A 19,834-nucleotide genomic window follows, 5' to 3' on the forward strand; every position below is an offset into this window, starting at 1 on the left:
GTCATTCAAGCGGTTAAGTACTTTTAAATCGGACCGTTCAGAAAGCACTTGAAGGCAACATTTTAGATTCGTCATAGTCACGTGTCACATGGATGCGGAAGTGGGGGACCGTTGTTTTGCTTATTAAGTGGCTAGCTGAATTGCCAGTGCTGTTAGTCTAACTCCTTCTTCTTATTATTATTATATCTATTCTGTAACCAGTAACCAGAAAACAACATCCATGGTCAGGTAAGATGTTTATTTTTACAGGGTGTAGGTTTCGCAGTGTTACTTGTCATTAAACAGTTATGGCCCAAAAGACTTACGGCGACTCTCCTTCTTTAGCATGAACAGGTTTTCCTTTGATCGTCCTTTTACTAACTTACATTATAGAGCTAATTTCTCTGCCATTTAACACTTTGGATGCAGTTTTTTTTAGCTGTCAGCTGTTGGTATTACCAAACACCGCAAAAAATGATTAACATTTTACACACTGAAAACCACAAAATATCATCATATGGTGGTGTGTTGCAGCACTGTCATGTGAGAGTCAGATGAGGTCAAAAAGTGAGAAGTGGAGGTATATGTGTAAAGCACGGATGCATTAATACATCCATGGTGTAAAGCAGTAGGGTTTAGTTAACCATACTGGGTGCATATGATGTTGTCACAGTGATGTGTTGGATTTAACAACGAGCTTCATTGTGAAAGAGTTGGCTGAAATGAGAAAACAATTTAAATTGCCACACTTTCTGTCTCATTTTTCCTTTCACTGCAAACAGATAGAAGTTAGATTCATTGATTGAGTTGAAATTAATTGTCACACACACTCATTCAATCTGTATAAACTCGGACTGCAACTAACTATTATTTTAATCAGCGATTAATCTAACGTTTATTTTCTCCATTAATCGTTTCGTCTATAAATGTCAGAAACAGCAAAAAACAAACAAACAAACAAAAAAAACCTGCTATGACTTCCCAGAGTTAAAGGTGCCGTCTTCAAATTTCAAGGATTTCAAGATTTTTAGTGTCATTCCAACAAAGGAACGAAATTAACATTACTCGGTCCAGAGGCCTGTACTATGAAGCTAGTTTAACAAACCCAAGATATCTTTTTGTTAGCTGGCTTCATTGGGATTTCCTATCCAGCTACGAGCGTGTTTATGTAAAAGATGCAGGGTTGTTAATTACGAGCGACATCATCAGAATGAATGAAGTACCTCATACAATATGAGATGAAACAGTGATACAAAGTACCCGTGGATAACTTCTGTTTTAGGAAGCAAAAGTCATATTCAACAAAGTAAAAACAAAGTAAAATGTAAACGAAAGCCTGTAATCATACCACAGAATAAGATGTAGAAACACTAGAAATAATTTCCACATATTAAAAGTAGGCTAAGGCTTAAAATACATGTAGGAATTATTATATATGACTTAGCTATAGAGTGAATATTTTTTGCTATTTAGTTGGATGACGAAGGAATCATTCTGAATATGTCACTTTTTTTTTTTTAAAGTAATGTCAGACTGTTTCTGCTGCTGAAGCAAAGAGTGGAAAAGTAGTTAATGACGAGGTTTATCTGACCCAAATGTTGTATTTATAATGATGGGAGCCAATTAACAGTGAGTGGATTATTTTTCTAATAAAAGACAAGCTCTCATTTTTATTTCCAGTTATCATCACACAGTTGTCTCATGGTATTCTGAGCTGCAGTGATCAAATCATCCACACTGTCAGCCGGGGACAAAATAAACTATTTTATAAAATTAAAATGCAGCTAAAATCATCATTATGTGTTTAGTATCGTAAACGATCTCTCCGTTTGTTAGAAGCTCTGTTTTAAAACCAGAGTGGAAATAAAAAGCCTGGAACAATAAAAAATGTTTCTACTGACCAATAAAAATATATATTGCTCAATTTTACTTGTCACTTTATTGTAAACTGAAGACTTTTGTCCATGTTGGGATCCTTTAGGAATGATGATTCTTTTTTCTAGTGATCTGATTGGTCAGTAGTCGGGGTGTTGACAGGCGATCTGACCTCTGCTCCAGAGCAGGTTAGCTGTTCAGCATAAGTTGCCATGGTGATATATCCTAGTTAAAAGTGAACCAGCTTTTTGATACAGGAAAACCTGAGTTAAGCCCAAAGATAGCTGGCTAACCTACTAATCTCGCTTCGTAGTACAAACCTCTGGTCCAGAGCGGGTTAGCTGTTCAGCATAAGTTACCATGGTTATATACCCAACTAACCTCAAATCCTGCTTCGTAGTACAGGCCTCTGCTGACAGAAACAGCGATGTAAATTGGTTGCTACGCTACGAGTCCCAACCTCACACCTTGCACGCTGTTATTGGCTGGGGGCTACACACCCACTGCCCATAGGTTGACGCCCAGAAACATCGCGAACACATAAAAATAATAAGAAAATACAGGCAGAGGGCTGGGTCTCTGTAGATAAATACACTGCCACACACTTCTAGTGAGTCATAAGTGATGATTGAGAGGGATTACTTTTGTTTGAGTCTATACAGTTAGTAAAATAGTGGCAGATTCATTTTCCATTTGCTGCAGCTCTAGTATCAACAATTAACTTCCATGCTCGACATCAGAGTTTGTCTTTGCACAGCCTTGATCTTGATGTAAACTTTGCTCTGTGTGGCTGCTTTCCAGGATGACCCAGAAGCACTGCCTGGAGGGCCAGGTGTACTCAGTGCCTCTCATCCAGCCAGACCTGAGGAGAGAGGAGGCTGTTAATCAGATAGCAGATGCACTACTCTACTTGGAGACCATCTCTACGGACATCTTCAGAAGGTAAACCCAGCACACACACCATCTAGAGGTGGTATCTATGAAGAAAATCAAAGCTTCTGAAGCAGTTATGTTTAATATGAGAGTGTGATTTTTCTCTTAGCATGCAAATGACAGACTTCAGGATTTGCTATTTTTCATATTTGGCATATACGATGGTTTATTATTAACATCATGCGTCCAGACGTAGTGCTAAAAGGTTGGTTGATAAACCAACAAGATAAACAAGATATAATGGTGATAATCAGTTGTAACATTTATATTTTACAAGCAAATAAATACATCTACTGGTTACATCTTCACAAATTATAATTTTGCTTAGATTTCTCAGGATTTTTGATCATAAAAGTAATCACTTTAGGCTGTGGCAACTCCCAGTAGCTTCAATATTTGTCATTATTTTTGACATTTTACTGAATAATTAATGGAAAAAATAAATGAGAGATTAATCAAGTATGAAATTAATAGTACAAGTATTATTGTAACCATTATTAGTTACACACTCCTCTATACTGGAGTGTGAAATATGGTCTCAGACATATTTTCCTCTGTGTGTGTGTGGATGTGTGTATGTCCATACTGATGTTGGTGTGTTTCTTCCAGGGTGTCTGAGAGTGTAGAGAAGAACCGCCGCCAGCTGCAGTCCGTCACTGACCGGATCAAACTTGCTCAGGCCCGCGTCGACAAGATCAAAGGCAGTAAGAAGGCCACCAAGGTAACACAGCACCTTCGCATTAGATGGCAGTTTTACATATTGCAACTGTGATACACAGTTAAGACACAACAGGGCAAAAAGATAACAAACTTTATTAAAAAAAAAAAAAAAAATTTTTTAGCCTTGTGTCCGTCAGTTATATTAGCTTTTATCTGTGTTTCTAGGTTTTCTCCAGTGCCAAGTACCCGGCCCCAGACCGACTTCAGGACTACTCATCCATCTTCACCGGAGCTACAGACCCCTCCTCACATACACGCCCTCGACACAGGATACAGAACAAACTTCGACCCTTTGATGAGAAGGCCTTACAGGTGAGATAAACACATTAAAACACTCATGACACAAAGATATAGATTTTTGATATGTGTGACTTGCCTCCAATTACGCAACTATGGAAAGAAACGTGACTTGTTTGGAGCCATAGTTCCACAAAATGTTTGACAACTAATGACTTGAAGCTTGAGACACATGTCATAGTGCTGCAAATTGTTATACGATAGATAGATAGAGGTGTGATTAATTGGCATATGAGCCAGGGTACATGTTTTTAAAAGATAAGACTCACCACCCCACCTGTCAACCCATTCTCACTGCCGCCATCCTTCACTGTGGCATCCACAGTGATGCACATGTTCACTGGGGTGTTGTGGTCAAAGCCAGTACAGGCAGCTTAAATGAGCCTGGGCTCACCATTGGGTACAAGGATGAAGAGCTCAGATATCCAGAAGGAGCTGGAAGTGGAAATGCTTCTCCGTCATGTTGAAAAGGGGCCAGTTGAAGTGACTCTTAACATCTGACCAGGATGTTGCCAGATTCTTCCCTGAGGAGGTATTACATAGCCGGTCTGGCTTGAGATCACCTCTGGACCCTGCAGGAACTAGTGGGATGATGTAGCAGGGAAGGACATCTGGGCTACTTTGTTCAGCCTGCTGCCAGTCTTTCTCAACAAAATGTTACCTTTACTCCAAACAGCGAATCAGACCCGGATCAAACAGTTTTTTTTGAAGTTGCTGTCTTGTTTCTAAGAGCTAGTTGTGATGATAATTGGATTCTTTGGATCAGTCTAAATATAAAAGAAATATTGTTCTATGAATGTGAAGGCAAACTTGCACATCGCAGTAGTATTTGAAGTATTTGAAATCAAATTTGGGTACAATATACCTCATAGAGCGACAAACATTTTTAGCACTAAATAAAACATAAGTCTGTTGTAAGGTACGCCTCACATTTCTGTGTTATTGTTGGTACCTGCTCTGCGTTGTTGTTTCGTTGCTTTGCCACTAAACACTTTCTTAGATGAACAGCTGTTCACTCGTGATAAGTAGCATGCATGTTTATACACCACTTATCAGTCAACCAGCTCTAATGAGCTTTCATTCGCATCAGTCTCCGTTACGTCAAATACCAGTTGGCATCCAGTTAATCAAATGTTACATAGCATATGCTGTAATAAGTACCATGACATTTGTACTAAAATATTCTGGGTTTTTGATACAGAATATTTATCAGAACTGGCAGTTTATTTTGCAGGTCTACAGATCTGGCAGGGGTGCAGAGCAGAGCAGCCAACCTTTTTACTGGATTAGCTTGTTGTTGTTTTTTTTTAAATCAAATTTGATGCTTGATTAAGAGATGAGGAGGTGAAAACAACATAGACATTTGGAAAAGTGCAGTGTTTTTAATCCTGCATCTAAACCATGATGTGCTTTCCCTTTTACAGTCACAGTCCGGTCCAAAGATGCAAGATGCAGCTGAATTAATCACAAACTGTACATTCAGTAGATGTGATGACACGTGCTGTGTGTATATCTGTCACCGGACAGTGAGAGCACACTGTAAATGTGTGATAGTATTATTTTTTTCTGAAGTACTTTTGTGTGTGTGTGTGTGCTCAGCTCAGCATAAGCTCCTGCATTATTTATAGTGAACACCACAGTTTTTCTCTCACCATCTTAAGAAACTTTACAGAAACTGGCATATTTTCTGTTGTGTGTGTGTGCTCGGTCTTGCAAGTGTGTAGTTTTGTGTATATTTGTCAGAGAGGGAGAAAAAAAAATGAAAACACTTCTGGCAATTTTCTCTGGTGCAGAAATGCATTATTCAATATCCCCTAGAAGCTATGTCCCTAACCATTTAATTCAGTATTGCAGTGTTTGTGCGCGTGCCTCTGTGCGCAGGAGCACTTTGGTGGCATTTGTGATTCCTGTTATTCAGGATTAAGCTGACATTTTACAGATCTTCCTCTCACTCCTATGTCTGCCTGTCTTCCTTTCAGGAGAAGTTAATGTATTTCCCAGTGTGTGTGAGCAATAAAAAGAAGTCAGAAGATGAGACAGAAGAGGGGCTGGGCAGTCTGCCGCGTAACATCTCCTCTGTCAGTTCCTTGTTGCTCTTTAATACCACTGAGAACCTGTGAGTCCAAACACACACACACTCACACAAATAGACACAAATGCTAACTATAAACGCTGAAGACTAAATGAAAATCTTTGTATCTTCTTTTGTGTGTTTTACAGATATAAGAAGTATGTGTTCCTTGATCCTCTGGCGGGAGCAGTGACAAAAACACACACAACGCTAGAGACGGAAAAAGAAGAGAAACCATTTGATGCGCCGTTGTCCATTACAAAGAGAGAGCAACTGGAGAGACAGGTAGAAACTTCTTCAAACCACAATATTTTATCAATGTGGACGTTGTTAATATTGCCGCTATTCACTGTTTTTTTTTTAAATGTAGAATTAGTAAGGACACATTCTTATACCACTCTTTAACAGACAGCAGAGAGTTATTTCTACGTGCCAGATCTGGGCCAAGTGCCTGAGATCGATGTGCCGTCCTACCTGCCGGACCTGCCAGGTATTGCAGATGACTTGTCCTACAGTGCAGACCTGGGGCCTGGCTTCGCCCCATCTGGACCAACACACAACATCCCTGAGCTGCCGTCTTTCTCTGAGGAGAGCAACGTACCAGGTTCATACACACACACACACACACACACACACACACACACACACACGCTATCTCTGATTTTAACTGTGCGGTTGTTTTAGCGATTGGTAATGTGTTGGTTAGCTGATGTAGACTTTTCATTTCTTTCTTTCAGGATCTCAGATCCAACCTAATGCTCCACCTCCCCCGCCGCCTCCCCCTCCTCCTCCTCCTGAGCCCGCCATCGCTCCAGCCACTCCTGCAGGAGCTCCCCCTCCTCCACCTCCTCCACCCCCTCCTCCTGCAGAAAGCCCCTCAGAAGTCTCTAAAGTGCCAAGTTCAGGTTCGTCACATGCACGCAATTCAGAATCCTACAGTCTTGGAAGAATATGATCAAGACATTGTATAAAAGTTCTCCTTAGAAAACCTGTTCATTTTAATTAGATTGACCTAATTGACATTAATGGGCTCAAACTCAAAGTACACTGCCGATCCTGTCTCCTTACATTGCTTCATCTGAATGCAGGCCCTGTGTCTGGCGCTCCCAGCGAGGTGGTTCAACCGTCAGACGGCCGAGCCAGTCTCCTAGAGTCCATCCGCAACGCCGGAGGCATCGGCAAAGCCAAGTTACGCAACGTCAAAGAGCGCAAGATGGAGAAGAAAAAACAGAAGGAGCAAGAGCAAGGTGTCAAGATTGTTTGAGGCGGGGGATGTGATTCCGCTCATGTTTTATTTAGATGCTACAAGATGCAGCTGTAACAATGATGAGAAAGTCATGCAATCAAAGCAGAGCGTGACCGGTCCCTAGTCAGCATTCACCCATACGTTAATGCAACATGTCACACTGCATGTCAGGGTGAGCGTTTGTGTGCATCTCTCCTGGTTATCATCACAGTTCCAGGATAGTCCAGGACATTTTGACCTTATGAACCCCATTAAAAGGTTGACATGGTTACAGTCGTATTTTTAACCGATAGTACTGTATATCCCTCATGACCCAGCATTTCATTTCTGAAGAGAGCTGCTTAACTAGATGAAAAGTCTTGTAATTATGTGCTCCACTTTGAAGCCCACCTACGGGGGAATGACTGAAATCATTTCACTGCTCCAGTTTGCAAAAATGTAAAAACACTGATTGCATGATTATTTAGTAACTGCTTGTTTTTTTTTGTTTTTTTCTCTCAGCAGTGGGAGCGGCAACTAGCGGTGGAGACTTCATGTCTGATCTCTTCAATAAGCTTGCCATGCGCAGGAAAGGTGAGCAGTCCCTCTCATGTCAAATGAGATTAAAGAACATTGAAGTGCATTCAGTAAATAATGCGTTTCTTCTCTGTAGGCATTTCTGGTAAAGGTCCAGCAGGTGGAGAGTCAGGTGAAACTCCCAGTGGCACCGGCGGAGCATTCGCCAGGATGTCAGATGTCATCCCACCACTTCCTGCCCCACAGCCAACAACAGATGACGACGACTGGGAAGCATAACATGATGGACGATGAACACTTAAAAGCACTGATAATTGAAGCATTTGATAGTATTGGATTATTTTGTGTACAAAAGGACTAACATTTCTTCCTCCCAATGACTCAACATGAACATTATAAAAAAGTAATAAGTCCTGCTGACAGAAGCTCTTAGTGTAAAACGGGCAATAATTGACCTCATTATGCCAATAAATGCAGTGGTTTGTCTAAAGCAGTTGAAGAAAACATCACTGAAACTGAAATGATGAAACAATTTATTGATTGCATATTCATTATGAAACATATTTTCATCAAATTAAACTAGCGGATCTTATTCAAATACTAACTGAGATCAAGGAACCATCTCACTAACATCTTTCTATTAAATAAAGCAATCTTTGCATTACATAACGCTTCATGTTGAATGCTTTAAATATTTAATATTTCAGTCACATGGACGCCAGTGATGTGCTTGATATCTGCGCAGGAGCTGCTTCAGTAATTCATTTCAACATGCTGAATATAAAAAACCTTCTTCTGTGTCTCCTGCAACATGTTCCAGACTGAATTTGAAGACATCCCAGTGATACATGTCCATCTGGCCTTTGTCTTCATTGTGCCGTCAAACACTTGTGTTCATTATTCTCTGAATAATCTCAACTTGTCTAAACCAGAGATGTTAGCAGACCAAAGCAGAACACAACACGTAAACTAGATCCTAGAGTTGAAATATAAAATAAAGCAAGTATGAAGCACTGAAAACAGGAAAAACTGCCTCCCTGGATGATCGCTGAACTCCAGCCTGCAAAATGTTGAAGAATGTAAACATAAAGCAGCGTAAAAGAACTGTGGCGACCTTATGATGAGGAACTTATTACAGAGGCCCTTTAATTATCTTTCAGTATTTTTATTAGAACATATTCAGTTTCTCGGGCTCCTGAAATAGCAGAGACTGCCGTTGCACTCAGTTTTCCCAGAGTTCTTCCCAATATTGATCTTGTTCCATTCTTTAAGTCACAAAGCTGAATACTTGAAAGTGTCAGTTGAGCCCAGTGGGAGTGAAGCTACACCTGCTTTTGCTTTTTCTCCAGGAAGAACTGAAAGAAAGAGAATATACATGCATGACGAAGATAAGATGAAAGTTTGAATCATGAAACTGTGGATTGAATGTGTGTGTGCGTACGTTTACTCGTTTCTCACCTTCCGCAAGGCAGCGAAAGCGGGGCCGAAACTTGGGTGTGTGCTAGTGCGATTTTTGATCCACGTTGGAAGTTTAGAGAGCGTAGCGGGTCGAGAGTAACGTCTGTCGCACAGCACAATGGAGGAATAGTCGCCACGGTGACGGATAGCTCTTCCTTTGGGCAGAGGAAATCAAATGTAGGAAAGGTTCAAAATTTTTCAAGTCTGTCTTAAAACAATAGATACCCATATAGACACTGAAACAGGTTTTGCTGATCGTATTATCTAACTACCTATGAAATAAGCAGTTTTTGTCAATTATTTCTTATTTATCTATCGTGAATATCGCATTATTACCTATGGACTGATTGACCGCCTTCATGCAGAGGTTTTCTATTAGTGCTTGTCCAGGGCTCCTTCCTCCACTATGAGGCTGAAAAACAAACAAAACTGATGACCTTCATGTCACTGCTGTTCTGACCTTGTACTTGTTTTGCAAGGTGTGTGGATACAGTGAAGACTTTGAAGGATGAAGCTGGTGATTTTCTATATTTTTCTTATTATCAACAAATCTCGCGCAGAGCCAAACCAACAATGAAGTGATCTTGCTTATAAGTATTGTGTGTGTGTATCCAAGGCCTGATAAATCCTATTCCTCTGTGCTGTAGAGCTCTGTTGCCCCCCCCAAAAAAACATGTCAATTCCGTTATCACTGTTATTACTATTTGGAGCTGTTTCTAAACAAACTAACGTGACTGTACTCTGTGTGAGGAAAGAACATGTCACCCAGTGCGATGGTGTAGGATTAATGAACTGATGGTTTGGCTCTACACATGAGATTTGTTGATGATAAGAAAAATATAGATAAGCCAGCCTTATCCTTTAAGGGCAGTAAAGAGTCTGACCAGGTGTTTGTCCAGATAGGTCATCTTTTCCTGCAACTCTGGGGATTTGATGTTGGGATATGGCATTCCCACCATCACCACACACCTGTATCACATGCAAAAATATATAAACAGAATAGAACGTTTAGTCATACAGTACATTAAATACACTTAATCTAGTAAATAGCTGCTGAATGGCCATGAATTGCAAACACCTGCCAAGCTCATCAGAGAAATTGATGCCCTCACTCATCTTTCCTCCCACCACAGAGAACAGCAACGCTCCTGTGAGTCCGCCGCCGTCCAGAGCACACCTCTGATGACAAAATACAAAGAGACAACCAATGACTGTTCAGTCGTACAAGCGATGACTACCCATGTCGGTGATGAAGGTTGATGTGTCAGCTGTGACAGTTTTACCTGGATACAACGGGAGAACTCACTCAGCACCTGCTCTACCTGGTTGGCCCTCTTTGGCTCCTGGAAGATCTGAGGAGACAATTGTGATAGCTTAGTGACTGTCAGGAACGTTCTTTTTCTCAAGATGATTTTCGAAACACTGCCGGTGAGTTAAGGCATGATTTAGAAGGCTTTCTAGGTTTTTAAATTCATTTATAAAAGAAATCATGTAGCGCATGCACCTTCTTCTTGTTAGCCAGGCGAGTCAGAGTCCCGCTGGCCTCCCAGTGTGAAATGATACGCCTCGAGTACTCATAAGAAGGGAAGAAGCACACAACACCACCCGGTACCACGTTACAAATGTTGGAGAGAATGCGGCCCGTCTCGTCCATCTGTCAACAAACAGGCACAAATGTGCAAAGATGCTTGTGCAACCAATATATGCAAAAAAAAAAAAATCAACAATATTACAGCAAGAAGTTAATAAAACAGTGTGAATATGTGTGTTTGTTACCATGCGTGGAGAGTCTCGGTTTTGGAAAGTAAAATCCAACTCCTGACCAGACGGACCGCTGCACAGGACGATGGGAAGGATGTTCTCAGGAGGGATTACATGACCTACAGACAAAGTTATGAAGCAAACAGATAGTATATCAAATTATATATTCCATACACCAAACTATTCTGTCAGCACATACATAAATTTGAAACATTTTTAGGCATGTATGCAACATAACCCTCTTGTCTGTGCCTATAAATGATTCAAATTTGAGTTATACCCAAATTTTACTCAGATCTTGTGAGTCTGAGGATTGTTCAGGTGATGTATGACGATCTTCCTACTTCAAAAATGTGAAGATAGGCAGAACCCTTTAGTGTAATTCTCCAATGATCTTACATATAAGGTTTAATGGTTGTATACAGTGGATGGACAATTAATTCAGGGTTTAGTTAACAAGATTAGTCGGTTCTGATATAACCTGTCACCTCCAACATCTGAACCAGGTGTGTGTTCATGACATGATTCAAATGTCTAGCCAAACTCAGTGCATAACCCAACAGAAAATTAGTCCTCACACTAAAACTTGCTTGTTATTGCAGTTTTTTTTGTAAAGGATTCATTTATCAAAATCTCCAACAAACAGAAATATTGATAACCACATCACTAACAGAGTGCATTATAAAAACACCAAAGTAAAACTCCAAACAAGTCCTGCGGTGTTGTAAAAAATGGGCCACTCACCACAGGAAAACTCAGTGATGCGCTCCTCTCCCACTCCGGCAGAAAACAGTAGCTCTTGTTTGAAGTCTGAAACCTACATACAGCATCTTTTTCAGAACCGTAAAACTTCCACGGCAACAGCTTTGTTTATTTTTTTTGTGCATCTAAAATAACTCACAGGCTGCATGGTTCCTCCAGCAATGATGACTGCTCTGCACTCCTTCAACACCTGGGCAAAGTGGACCGCCGGGTTCAACAGGAGGAACTTGACACTGCTCTCTGATAAAGTACCTGCACATAGAAATGTAACAAAATGATACTTTAACACTTTAATTTCTTCACCGTCTCTTATTTGTGTTGTCTGTTTAAAATGCTACCTTGTCTGTGCAACACCACTCTGCCGTCAGCGTTGCTGTTGGTGAGAGACATGAAGAAGCCTTCCACCTGCATCATTGGGGATGCAGAAAGCGCTTTCTCTGCCTCTGTAGACCCCTGCTGGTCCTCTGAAGAAACTGCACAAAAGAGAAAAGAGGGAAGAAAGAACAGATAAATCACTAAAACCTGAGCCACGCTAAATTATTTACAGTGCTTCAATTCTGATGAATGCCAGTGTGAGTCAGAGCTGGATGTGAGAGCCAGAGACATGGTGAAGAGTGAAAAATCACATCTATATATGCAACTCTAAAATGCTAAAAACTAAAAGCTAGATCTTACAATGTTTCTGAAATTCAACATTATGAGACTTTTCTCTTTAAAGAATACGATCCAATTTCCTTCAGTAAACAATGTCATGCTGCCACCACACTGCCACATCCTCCAAAATGTGCTTTTTAATATGTACAGTAGGTGGCGTAAACGTGTGACCTCTGACCTGGTGCAGGGTTCTGGTTGTTCTGTAGTGTTTGAAGGTAGCGGTTTAAGCCCTCCGTGCGTCGGTTCTCCTTGTTGGAGCTGCTCTGAGTGTGCACACTCACACCTGAACCTGCATACTTCTCCACAAAACCACCCAGCTGCAAGAAGACACGTGTGGTATACATTTTATCCTACAGCGCAAAAGCAGAACGTGTTTATGTGAAATCAACTCGTAGACAAATTAAACACTTACTTTTCTGCTGATCATGCTCTTCTCAAAGTATTTCTGTAACTGAAGTGAGAATGACAGAAAGAAATACAGTTTGTAGTTTGGTGATGGTGTGTAGTTGCCATAAATGTGATTTTTTAAAGAACTTTAGAACACTGACAGCTACCTTAAACAAGTTGATGTTGTCGATTTGAGCCTTAAAGAGGAAGTTGTTAATGGTGAGCATCTCTGTTCCTGAAAGAAAAAGAAAAAATATAGTGGTTAGTGAGTTTTTTTTAAAAATTCAATTTAGATCTTGTGTGTGTTCATGTGTGTGTTGACTGACCTGCTGGTGTAGTCTGGCTCTGTGGATTCTGCCCCACTTTACCTGCAGGGAGAACATTTACACCATAATTAGAAATGTCACATTGGCTGACTGCACTGTCAACCAGTTCCTCCTCCCCACCCATGTCGCAGACTGGTAATAATCAAAAGTCAAAAACTAATTTTAGCTCAAATACACTCACCCCCCAGCACCCGGACAAGCCCCTCAATCACGAACAGAATCTGTTTTATGTACATCAGGTTCTTTGCCTTCAGCCGGGCCCTGATGTCACAGACACACAAACATCAAGAGTGATGGCGGTTAGATGATATTTAATTTGTGAATGAGTTGCAACGTGCAAGTCCGTGCATACTCACCTGAAGCGGTCAGCGTACTGGGTGAGCTGAGAGTGGGCGCGGCAAAGCTGCACAAGATTTGAGGTTTTAGCACATCACAGGGAACATGCATAATTAAAAACTCAGCCTTGTAAATGGTGTGCACGAATGTGTTTACCTGTGCTCCAGTGAGCTCTGCACTGTGTATACAGGAGAGTGTGTCACTTAGATTGTGAGCTTCGTCTATTATCACCACCTGTTTACAAATCGTGAGAAACACGTTCTGCTGTCAAATCAATTCCATTTGTAAATATTGAAGCTGATTATCGAGTATCCAAATGGTTTTAAGTACCGCATAATCACATTGTTTATATGGCTACATTTTTATCAGAAGTAGTAGTAGTATTGCAGCTGTATGCCCCCGTGTGAGACAATTTAAACTACTAAAGAGTAGTACTGTATTTTTGAGCACATAACAGTTTCTTTAAGACTTCCATGAAAGGTTTTACTGACAATATTTTTAAAAAAAAGAAATGAATGATCAAAAACTAATACCTACCTGTCCCTTCAGCTGAATCCCTGCTGCCCTTCTTGTAGCTTCATGCAGCACCATCTGATAGGGCAACACCACCAACTACGCAAACACAAAAAACACAGATCATACAGATTAACACTGAAACTTACATTTACCTGGAAAAAAAGAGAATAAATGAATAAAAATATTGTAAGCGAGGGGTTTGTTTTACCCCTCAGGAAAAATCGAAATCAAGCAGCGCCGGCACAGAACATCACAAAGTTATGAGACGCAGGGATGAAGGAACAGTACAAAGACTACTGTGTTACCTGTGCAGGGGGAATAGCGAGGCGCGTGGCGTAGTAAGGACATGAATGCGTTTCCCTGCCGAGCTTCAGGAGCTGCTCTATATCGTGCACGGTCCCCAGAACTTCATCTCTCATCTGCTGCAATGCTGAGGCCTTATAATAGGGACACACAGCCTTTGCTGGACCTCGCTTACGCTTCACACCCTCCTCATGATGCTGCTTCTCTACAAAATAGAACAACAGGCAGAGTTGCAAGAATAAACTGGTCTCTTTGGGTATTAAGGTGTTATTTTGGTTCTTTCTAGAATTAAATCTTTTATATCACTGTATTAGAAATATTATTCAAGATTTTATAATGATATTTGTGTTTAATTCTTATAGTTATTGTGTGTAATTCATTGCTATTTCTGCCTATCTTGGCCAGTACACTCTTCAAAAAGAGGTTTTTAAATCTCAATGACGCTTTCATGGTAAGTAAAGGTTAAATAAAATATTAAAAGAAATACAAATCTCTTAATCTAGCTTAAGGGTGGCTTGAAAAGTATTTTTTTAAGATCAGGAGTTCTGGCGCTCTCACCATGTTTGTTTTTCTGCATCTCCATGCAGCGGTCGTTAATGCGCTGAATGCTGCCCAGGCGACGCACCTCCTCATTGACACAAAGATTCTGCAAAATACACAACTTTGAGTTTACTGGATAAACGGTGTCAGATCATGGATAACAATAATGTTTTACTGAGTCAATACAATAGTTCATGTGCATCCCCAAGTCTGAAATATACAAATATAGATGTAATATACTGATATTGAACACCCTGCATTTTAGCATGTTGACTGAATATGAGGCCATTAGAAAATCAAAGTAAGAAAATGTATAAATGACTTGAGAAATGTTGGAATTTGTTTCCTTTGGAGTGACTTGACTTCTACTTGGAAATAGACCTGAATGTTCTGGATCATTCTGGGAGCCTGTAGATGAAACCATACTGCAAGTTTGTCTTGCAGCTGTTGCTAGCACTCTCTACACACTTGTATCATATATAGGTCATATATGGCTGACTCTTTAAGTGCTACTTGAGTCTCGCTATACTCTGGGTAGTATATCAGTATATCATGCTTTATTCCCCACATTTGTGCTTATCTTGTCTTCATTAAGGTGGAAACTACAGTGGAATATGAAAGCTTGACAATAAATATGTACTTATATTAAAAGTTTGTTGGAGTGCTTACTCAGCAGCTCTTATAGAGTTAAATCCATGTTGTCAGTTCAAGACAGATAAAATTCAAGCTATAATTAATGTCAAGAATGAAGGATTGTCTTACAATGAAATTGCCAGAAAGCTACCGAGCACTCTGGTATTGATAGTCACCGACATGCTGGAAAGAAATTAGTTAATTTTCTAGAAGGTGCCTTATAATATTGAGAGGGATAAAAGACATTTCCACAAGGCCATTACACAAACACTTCTTCATTGATATTTAGTCTTTGTATGAACTACATAAATGTTATGAGCTTTTTATATTCACGATGGATTTATCACTACCATAGACGATAAACTAAAATTTAAAGTGTTCCAATTTTTAGTACAATAGTTTTGGTGTATGTGTGTACGTATACCTGCCGTGAGCCCAGTGTGACCAGACTGATGTCCTTGCTGAAAGGGCTCTTCTGAACCTCATGGACAAACTGGGCCAGTTGGGAGTGAGTGCGACTGCAGTAGTAAATCTGTAAATATATACAAAATTATGCCGATTCACCTCTGGGTCATGTGTGATGATATCAAATCATTGGGTCACACATTTTTACAGCTACACTGCGAAAATGTGTCTCTTTCATAAACACACACCTTTGTAACATGTTCTTCAACCAGTTCATCATCATCGTCTTCCTCCTCAGCTCCACCGAATCTGAGCATGTGAGCAAATCTCGCTGTCATTGTCTGTTTATTTTTTTACGGTGACAGTTACGTTTGACACTGTTGATCCTCACCTGCTTCTGGGCTTTGACTCGTCATCGCTTTCATATTCTGCGATTATGAGCTCCTCGTCCTCTTGATCTCCTGGTGCCTCTGTTTGTTCTTCTTTGCTGAGCTGGAGCAACTTGAATGCTTCATCCTCTTCATAGCTCTGCACACACACATACACATATATATATAAATCGTCTCATTCACTTGTTTGAAGACTCATACAAAGTGCTCATGGTGAATGATGCAAGCATAAAATAATCCTAATGTAAACTCCTGGAGCACAGGATCTTTGAATATGTACTGTGTACATGGCTTACCTTTCTTTTCATTGCATACTTTAGTTGAACGTTGTTTCTGATCATTTCTAATCGCTCCTCCCTCTTCTTTCTTTTCAGTTCGTTCTCCTAACACACAAAAACATTCACTAAATGTTCTACACATGAAAGCCACACATGTGTAAAGCCAGGTTTTTCAGACATCCATGTCAAGATCACATCCAAATCATCCAGACTTACCTTCAACTTTGACACCAAATCACGTTCTGCCTTTTTTTGAACAAAGTCTGTGATCCAGTCAGGCTCTGCTGACGAGCCAGCGGCGGAGGACTCGGCAACAGAGGAAGAAAGGACTGTCTCTCTTTCCTGCAGCAGAGCAGCTGCCTCCTGTCTTCTCCTCTCCTCAAAGTCTGTGAGCCAGCTCAGCGCTCCACATATCAGACTCAGAGACTTGCCCTGGGTTACAGGAAATATATGTTTAAAGACACAAAATCATCAGTAAAATCTAACAACTTCTGCAGTGATCTCTCTCTCTAATGCACAAACGCACCGTTCCAGTTGGACTTTCAAAGATGCCAACTTTGCTCTGGTCTAGTGCGCCGTACAGGGCTTGCATAAACTCCTCCTGGATTTTATAGGGCTGGTAAGGAAATGGAAACTGGGCCCTGACGTTCTCCATGCTCGTAATCCTTCCTGGAAGATGACATATGAGTTAGAAACAATCAGGGCTGCAACTAACGATTATTCTCATTATTGATTAATCTTTTGACTAATTGAATAGTTGTTTGGTCCATAAAATGTCAGAAAATGGTGAAAAATGTCAATTACTGTTTCCCAAATCTCAGGATGATGTCCTCAAATGTCTAGTTTGTCCACATCCCAAAAAAATCAGTTTATTATCTAAGAGGACTAAAGAAACCAGAAAATATTCACATTTGAGAAGCTGGAATCAGAGAATTTGGACTTTTTTTTCTTAAAAAAATGACTCAAAACGATTATTCAGTTATCACAATAGTTGGCAACTAATCGATTAATCTACTAATCGTTGCAGCTCTAAGAACAACACATTAGCAAAAATAGCTGAAGACATGGTCATCAAATGAACGCCTGCTTACTAATTCAACTAAACCGCAAAGTGTGTTTTGACTGGCTTGTATCAGCTACAAGCCTAAACCTGATAAGTGTTGTTATGTCTCACACCAAAGCACACATCCTGCTTTCAGATCGGATTCTTCTTTGTGCAGATCAATCTAATAAAAATCCAGACGACTTCCTGATTCACTCCTCAGCTGTCTGAGCCTACTACACGAACTTAAACTTACCACCACGAACCAAATCGCCATCTAGCTAATCAAAGAACTTTCTCATTCGTTTGCATGATGTGAAAAGCAGTTTACAGATGATAAAGGCGGTCAAGGCTGTTAAGCTGTCTTGAAATGAAAACTTGAACGCTATCTTCTGTCTTGAATTCATAGCTAAGTTACAGCTAGCTAACGTTACAACCAATCCAAGACTCTTCATCGGCTGAAGTCTTGTATCGACAGCTGATAATAATCATTACACAGGTCGGCGGTATATACTTACCCACTGATATTCTAAAACAAGAGTTTCTACTTTGTGTTACTGCTATTTTCGACTCCAGGCGGCTGTTCAACAACCGCGCCAACAGACAGCGGTGGACACGACATTTGACCAATAGGGAGCAAGATAGAACAAGGAGCGCGTGTTTTACTGTAAGATAAGACCTGCACGGGCGGAGCTATGAGCCTGTATGCCCTGTCTCTTCAGAGCTGGAAAGTAACGAAGCACATTTACTCATGTGCTGCGCTTAAGTTTTGAGGTAGTTGTACTTTACTTAAGTATTTCCATTTTCTGCTACTTTATACTGCGACTCCACTACATTTATCTGACATCTTTAGTTACTTTTCAGATGAAGATTTGACACAATGGATAAGATGAAACCAGTGGTTTCCAACCCTTTTGGCTTTTGATGTCTTACAAAAAGCAGTGTGTAGTCGGGGTCACATTTCACATGTCTATGAGTTGTTAACAGCTCCACCAAAGAGTGATTTTTCCCTTTAAACTTCTCACCTGGTTTCATTTGAATAAACGTTCAAATGATCCAATATTTCAGCAAAAAGCAAAGATTAGAGAAAGAGTCCAAAAGCTGAAAACAGATTTGTGTATCATAACTTTGTTTTTTCTTCTTTCCTCTCTCATTAATCATCTCACAACCCATCAGATTTATCTGGTGACCCTTTAGAAGGGCCTGACCCCAAGGTTAGGAACCACTGGACTAAACTAGCTAACTCTATATAAAGTAGTTCAAACTAGCTCCACCTCCAGCAGCTACAACAGTAACATGCTGCTTACACACTGATGCTTCACTATTAATAATCTAATGATGTCATATATAATAATGTATCAGTCAGAGGGATGAAACTGTTTGATTTTTCATGCAGGACTTTTATGGCACTTTTCAAAACAAAGTTATAAGGTGCTTTACATGGTTAAAACATTTAAGTTCTACAATTAATCAGTAAAATCAGACAATTAAAATAAAATAGAACAGAATAAAATACCCCTAGTATAAAATTTAAAATAATAAGAATAAAACAGTAAAACAACAGTAGTAATACAATAGACGAGACATGTTGGAAATAAAAGCATGGTATCATTAAATAAAGGCCTTTCTAAAAAGATAAGTTTTGAGATGTCATTGATTCCAAGCCTCAAATCTTCAAGTCCTTTTTGCTGTATTGGTACCTTTACTTAAAGATCCCCTACACATGTTTTAAGATGTGTATAAAATACTCTACTTTGAATAATACTTTGTGTCTGCTATGGATTTTCCACAAAAAAAGTTAAATTACCTTGTTAAAATCCTTAAAATTACATCTACTCATTAAAAAAATATCAATATATGAATGTGCAAATATATTTTATTTTAAAAGTTTTCCTGTTGGACACAAGATGTCTCCTTCACTGTAAAGTCAATTCTCACTGTATGAGCACTAGAGGCTCCAAGTTTCTACATCACAGTTGTGTAAACCAGAATTGGCTCCAAACTATTTATGATGTCACAAATCATGCTTGTAGGCCCACCCCTTAATATCAGATTTTCAAGGAGCACAGAGAAACTTTCTACTTTCAGCAGATGAATGTTAAACCAGTCTTCAAGTGTCAAACTCTGCACAAACATCATTCTGCACAGTGAAGCTCAAACACACAACTGTAGGAACAAGAAGAAAAACGTATCTCTGAGTGGAGGGGGGACTTTAAATAAATTATCTAAATACTTCTTCCACCACTGCCATATCTTTGTCATTCATCACTATTTTAGTATTTTATTATTGCAGAATATCTTTACCAAATACACAATTAATTTACCTAGCTATGTGATGGCACAATGTGTCTGTAAATTATCCATTTGCTCTGCTCTTTGTGTTTGCACCGCCCTTTTACGGAGGTGC

The 19,834-nt window shown here is 39.8% G+C and overlaps 3 protein-coding genes across 6 annotated transcripts in view; 1 reads left to right on the plus strand and 2 right to left on the minus strand.

Annotated features, from left to right (window-relative positions):
- Positions 1–2,350, minus strand: part of iqsec3b (IQ motif and Sec7 domain ArfGEF 3b) — a 34,807-nt gene extending 32,457 nt beyond the window's left edge. The window contains exon 1 of one of the 2 annotated variants that reach the window (XM_042411409.1): positions 2,236–2,350. The gene's annotated coding sequence lies outside the window, so the exon portion shown is untranslated. The remainder of the gene's footprint in view (positions 1–2,235) is intronic. The other variant, XM_042411410.1, reaches the window with a different exon arrangement.
- wash1 (WAS protein family homolog 1) lies at positions 88–8,308 on the plus strand. Of its 2 annotated transcripts, none has more exons than XM_042411413.1 (11): positions 88–228; positions 2,656–2,796; positions 3,397–3,508; positions 3,673–3,819; positions 5,784–5,920; positions 6,025–6,160; positions 6,284–6,479; positions 6,613–6,780; positions 6,964–7,122; positions 7,623–7,694; positions 7,774–8,308. In XM_042411413.1, the coding sequence occupies exons 1-11, from the start codon at positions 221–223 to the stop codon at positions 7,914–7,916; spliced, it is 1,419 nt and encodes a 472-aa protein (XP_042267347.1). In that variant the 5' UTR covers positions 88–220; the 3' UTR covers positions 7,917–8,308. The 2 variants fall into 2 exon arrangements, with proteins under 2 accessions (XP_042267347.1, XP_042267348.1); XM_042411414.1 differs by lacking the exon at positions 88–228 and adding an exon at positions 2,444–2,464.
- On the minus strand, positions 8,154–18,052 carry ddx11 (DEAD/H (Asp-Glu-Ala-Asp/His) box helicase 11). 2 transcript variants are annotated; one of them, XM_042411411.1, is made up of 28 exons: positions 17,946–18,052; positions 16,912–17,054; positions 16,602–16,817; positions 16,404–16,490; positions 16,110–16,246; positions 15,967–16,027; positions 15,738–15,845; positions 14,699–14,786; positions 14,143–14,345; positions 13,859–13,933; positions 13,478–13,555; positions 13,342–13,388; positions 13,167–13,246; positions 12,986–13,027; positions 12,827–12,894; positions 12,685–12,723; positions 12,451–12,589; positions 11,957–12,091; positions 11,758–11,870; positions 11,601–11,673; positions 10,872–10,975; positions 10,600–10,749; positions 10,379–10,447; positions 10,174–10,274; positions 9,980–10,064; positions 9,432–9,507; positions 9,096–9,250; positions 8,154–8,992 (listed from the first exon to the last, which is right to left on the minus strand). In XM_042411411.1, exons 2-28 carry the CDS (start codon positions 17,038–17,040, stop codon positions 8,960–8,962), a joined length of 2,691 nt encoding a protein of 896 aa, XP_042267345.1. In that variant the 5' UTR covers positions 17,041–17,054; positions 17,946–18,052; the 3' UTR covers positions 8,154–8,959. The 2 variants fall into 2 exon arrangements, with proteins under 2 accessions (XP_042267345.1, XP_042267346.1); XM_042411412.1 differs by lacking the exon at positions 17,946–18,052 and adding an exon at positions 17,684–17,895.
- Positions 18,053–19,834: the final 1,782 nt, after the last annotated feature.

The sequence above is a fragment of the Thunnus maccoyii genome, chromosome 5 (assembly GCF_910596095.1).
Source record: "Thunnus maccoyii chromosome 5, fThuMac1.1, whole genome shotgun sequence".
NCBI lineage: Eukaryota > Metazoa > Chordata > Actinopteri > Scombriformes > Scombridae > Thunnus > Thunnus maccoyii.

What these genes read in the sequence shown, in the direction of transcription:
- wash1 (XM_042411413.1), top strand. An exon ending in GCAGTAAGAAGGCCACCAAG is followed by an intron (nt 3,509 to 3,672) that starts GTAACACAGCAC and finishes CTGTGTTTCTAG; the next exon opens with GTTTTCTCCAGTGCCAAGTA. An exon ending in GCTTGCCATGCGCAGGAAAG is followed by an intron (nt 7,695 to 7,773) that starts GTGAGCAGTCCC and finishes TCTTCTCTGTAG; the next exon opens with GCATTTCTGGTAAAGGTCCA.
- ddx11 (XM_042411411.1), bottom strand. Translation starts at nt 17,040, where the DNA reads ATGGAGAACGTCAGGGCCCAGTTTCCATTTCCTTACCAGCCCTATAAA. An exon ending in ATTTGGTGTCAAAGTTGAAG is followed by an intron (nt 16,491 to 16,601) that starts GTAAGTCTGGAT and finishes TTTGTGTGTTAG; the next exon opens with GAGAACGAACTGAAAAGAAA. An exon ending in TCACACTGGGCTCACGGCAG is followed by an intron (nt 14,787 to 15,737) that starts GTATACGTACAC and finishes TGTATTTTGCAG; the next exon opens with AATCTTTGTGTCAATGAGGA.